We start from the raw sequence: 4,085 nt of genomic DNA on the forward strand, positions 1-4,085 counted from the left end.
CTTTGAGGAGTAGTGAGGAGTAGCAGAAAATGCCTAGACCGGCGGGGGAGGGTTTGTAGCTACAGACATGGTGCCCTTCCTCATCTCTGCTTCTCTTCATAGTTGTCGGATTCATACCAACCTTTTGTAGGCTGGCTCAGGTTTGTCTTGGACCAGCTCTTAGTTATGCTGCTATAGTTTTAGACTGCCGGGGGACTTCCTAAAACAAACTGAGCTCCTCTCTCTTTCCATCTGTGTGCATTCATGTCCCAGTAATGCTTGTTACTAACTTAGCTCCGGGTAGCTTCTTCCCTCGCTTGCGCCCCTCAGATTTCCTTGGATTGTGGTGGCACCTAAATCCTGGTTGCAGCTGCTGCCGTGGTCCTGCTCAACGCCCTGCACCGCTACTACTCTTAGTTCTAATCCTAGTTCTATTAAAATTGCCACTGTTCATCATACCAACTGCTATAATTATTATGAATCATGTTTCTGTATATCTGTATCTGTGTCTCTGTGTCCCAGCGGCAGATGGCCGCCCACCAAGAGCCTGGTTCTGTCTGAGGTTCCTGCCTGGTTAAAGGAAGTTTTTCCTCGCCATGCACTGTCGCACAGACACACACTTAGTCTTGGGGGGAATTGTTACGGAAAAAAGATAACTCCTGTTATGATTTGATACTATAAATAAAATTAAATTGAATTAGAGGGGGAAACCAACCAGTATTAATGTGTCATGCAGACTTTAAGTGGACCAACTGGCACCAAAAAGGAGTTTTGTTTAAATATTCTACACTAAGTAGCCTAGGCCTATTTCACGTCAAGTCTGTTATTTAAAACCCTCAACTCTTGCTTTTCGGAGTTTATGAGGAGACCATGAATGCACCAAAAGAAATCACGTGTGCAGCCTGTAGCATTAACATTTGAGTTGAATATGGAATAAAACATTATTGTCTGCTTGTGATTAAACATTAACAGTTTATAAAGATTATACATATATTTTTTGACAATTTTCCAAAATGCGCACTAATAATAATAAATCTTCACGCTGTTGGTCATGTGAGCGAGTACGTCATCGTGTCACAAGGCAAACAACATGGCGGCTCACTTGGAGCTATTTACCTCTAGCAGTTAGCTTAAACGCCGAATTTCAATGTATAATCATAATAAAACCCGCTAGGGATAGTTTTGGCTCCTTTAATTGTAGACATATGTTCACTGGCAGCTCGTGTTTTATTGAGAAAACGCTTGACAAACGGTATATTTTATCTAGATAGCTGCATCGCATTAACTCCCACCATCCTGTAAGAGTCATAGGGATTAAACCATGGCCTATGCATTTGTTGTCGGGGATAAATTCAGAAATAACGTCACGGAGTTATTAGAAAAGACGGACTCATCTCTGCCCCAGCGACTGAGAGAAGAACTGGAGGAGACTCTTGGAGCACCACAACCAACCCTCTCCTTCAGTACAGCGAGAACACTCAAGAAATACCTTCAGGACAACGGTACTTTTTTTATAGAATAACTTCTAATGTAAGGAAGTGCGTATTCACAAAAGAAAAAAAAAAACACTTGATCTCGAAATTATGATTTACTATCTCGTAATTATGAGATCAGGATCTCGTAATTACAAATTGGTGGTTAATACAAAATATGTTTCTGATAAAAAAAAAAACTTTGCTAATGAGGATATGAAGCACTAAAAGGCACCCACTGTTCATTTCATTCAGCATGAAGAGTTGAGTAACATATTTGTTATTTGTCCTTAAAGACCAGACAAACATAACATTTAAGCTACAATATATAATTTTATGTAATTAATCAACACGCTAGGATATAACTGCATTTCGTTTTCTTTGTACTTGTACTCTGCACAGTGACAATAAAGTTGAATCTAATCTAATCTAATATATAGTCTCATGTAATGATATCAATATTAAAAAAATTCTGTCTTCCAGCTTTTGCAAAGTCGTGCCGATAAAATAATTCATACTAGAAACCATGGCAGCCATATGTAACTGTGTAACACTTTCTTATTGCTGTTTTGCTACAGGGCATCCTTTCTACCTGCATGAGTTGTTGGAGGATAGCTCGCTGCACCTGCCTGAGGTTGTGAAGCCTCCCAGGGTATGTGAAACCATGGACATGCACAAGTTTGAATATATATATATACATTTTTGGCCTGTACTGTGTATATGTACATGTACATTTTATATATATATATATATATATATATATATATATATATATATATATATATATATATGGTATTATATTTGTCTGTTTAACCTCTAACACATCAATCAGTGTTATGCTGCACTGACAGCATGCAGGAAACAAGGCAGAGACAAGCTGACAACTTCAAATAGAATTGATGTGATAGAAACTAACTAAAGACTTTTGAGGTCGGAGCCCAATTTTGGCAACTTATCCCTATACCCCTCCATAATTTTTTGCGTAGTGTTATCCTTTCCAAGGGAGATGGAGAAAATAGAATACATATCATCAGTACCTGGGGAAGAAATCTCTGCTGCAAACAACTGAAATTGAATCATGACTTTTCTCTCTCAGAACCCCGAGCTTGTCAAACGTCTTGAGAGGATCAAAGCCAAACTGGCCAACGAGGAATACAACAGAATCACACGTAATGTCAACACTCAGGTACGTTTTTGTATATGTTAACATTAAAAATAATGAAGGTCATGCTATGAGGTATGTGTTTATATAAATATAGAGATCATGTCATGTACTTGACTGCTTAAATTGTCTCATTTTTAATCGGGGTGTAAGGCTTACAGCCTTTTTCCAAAGGTGTAGAAAATAGGATGGTTTATTTTTATCATATCATGTTGCATTTGAATATACATTGACTATATGATAAATATCTTTCTTTGTCTTCAGAAAATCAACCGCAATGAAACATTAGCAGATATTGGACGGCAAGGTTAGTTTGGTACACATATACGGTACCGTTTTAATCTTATTACAATTATATTATCACCCAGAGGCTGAATAATATTTGCTTTTTATTGAAAATGGACTTCTTCTGAACTTGTTTTCCCCTCTCTTTCTTCAGTGCGGTCAGTCAAAGCAGTGGTAGCGACCATATTCAACTTCCTGGTCACCGTGGTTGCTGCCTTTGCCTGTTCGTATATGGCGAGTCAGTACCTATTCACTGACACTGCAGCGGTAAGAGAGTATGCTATACACATAGTTGGCACTTACATGCAGTGCAGTTCAGTTCACAAGCCATGCAGCTACCCTTGCCTTTATAAAACTAATCATATTGAGATGTGGTGGTGATATTAAAGCCTGTATTTTGTGATGTTTTTGTATTGGATCGCTTTACACTAAAAGTTGTCTAATGTTTTCTTCTTTAAGTTGTGTTCGTATCCACCTAATGGTTACATAAGTGTGGCTTTTTTGTTTCTGTCACCTCTCTTCCAGCGAGTAATATCGGCTGTGATCGCTGCATCTGTAGTCGGCCTGGCGGAGCTGTATGTGCTGGTCCGGACCATGGAAGGGGAACTAGGGGAACCGTAGCAGTTACTCAAAAAGAACAAGGGAAAACACAAAACCAGGGGACTGTAGCAGTCCTCAAAGCAGAACTTTGGCAACCCCACCGAGGCGCCTACTAATTCAATACAGACAGCTCATTTGGCCATGAAAAGCTTATGGACTTTTTGCCTTTTATTTGACAGAAAAATTGGTGGATTTTAACTACTCCTGCTTTACATGACATTCCACCTGCCCGGACTTAAAAAAAAAAATTAAATTACATTAAAACATGAATCATATTCCTTATTTATTTGCAGCTATTTTGTATTTTAGATTGTTTTCCTAAAACCACAGCCCAAAAATAAAGGCTCATTTACTCATGATTCTTTCCTTTCTGTTTTCAGATGTAGTCATATGTTTGTGCTTACTCTCCTGTGGGTCGTATTAGAGAGTAGGAACAAACAACCTAAGTGGTCATATGGGTTAGAGGACTTGTCAGATTTGACACAGTTTAATGTTTTTGCATCAGTGCTCTATTCCAGAAAGTAATATTGAATAGTATTTCAATCAGGAGAGACTTCATTTAAGAGTGAAATAAGTTTAACGAACAT

The 4,085-nt window shown here is 38.4% G+C and overlaps 1 protein-coding gene across 1 annotated transcript; it reads left to right on the forward strand.

Annotated features, from left to right (window-relative positions):
* The first annotated feature begins 1,025 nt into the window (after positions 1-1,025).
* vma12 (vacuolar ATPase assembly factor VMA12) lies at positions 1,026-3,857 on the forward strand. Its single transcript, XM_028573802.1, has 6 exons — positions 1,026-1,481; positions 2,030-2,103; positions 2,548-2,637; positions 2,878-2,920; positions 3,053-3,165; positions 3,424-3,857. Exons 1-6 carry the CDS (start codon positions 1,301-1,303, stop codon positions 3,517-3,519), a joined length of 597 nt encoding a protein of 198 aa, XP_028429603.1. The 5' UTR covers positions 1,026-1,300; the 3' UTR covers positions 3,520-3,857.
* The last annotated feature ends 228 nt before the right edge of the window (positions 3,858-4,085 follow it).

The sequence above is a fragment of the Perca flavescens genome, chromosome 3 (assembly GCF_004354835.1).
Source record: "Perca flavescens isolate YP-PL-M2 chromosome 3, PFLA_1.0, whole genome shotgun sequence".
Classification (NCBI taxonomy): Eukaryota; Metazoa; Chordata; class Actinopteri; order Perciformes; family Percidae; genus Perca; species Perca flavescens.

What these genes read in the sequence shown, in the direction of transcription:
- vma12 (XM_028573802.1), top strand. Translation starts at nt 1,301, where the DNA reads ATGGCCTATGCATTTGTTGTCGGGGATAAATTCAGAAATAACGTCACG. An exon ending in GAAATACCTTCAGGACAACG is followed by an intron (nt 1,482 to 2,029) that starts GTACTTTTTTTA and finishes GTTTTGCTACAG; the next exon opens with GGCATCCTTTCTACCTGCAT. An exon ending in AGGTTGTGAAGCCTCCCAGG is followed by an intron (nt 2,104 to 2,547) that starts GTATGTGAAACC and finishes TTTCTCTCTCAG; the next exon opens with AACCCCGAGCTTGTCAAACG.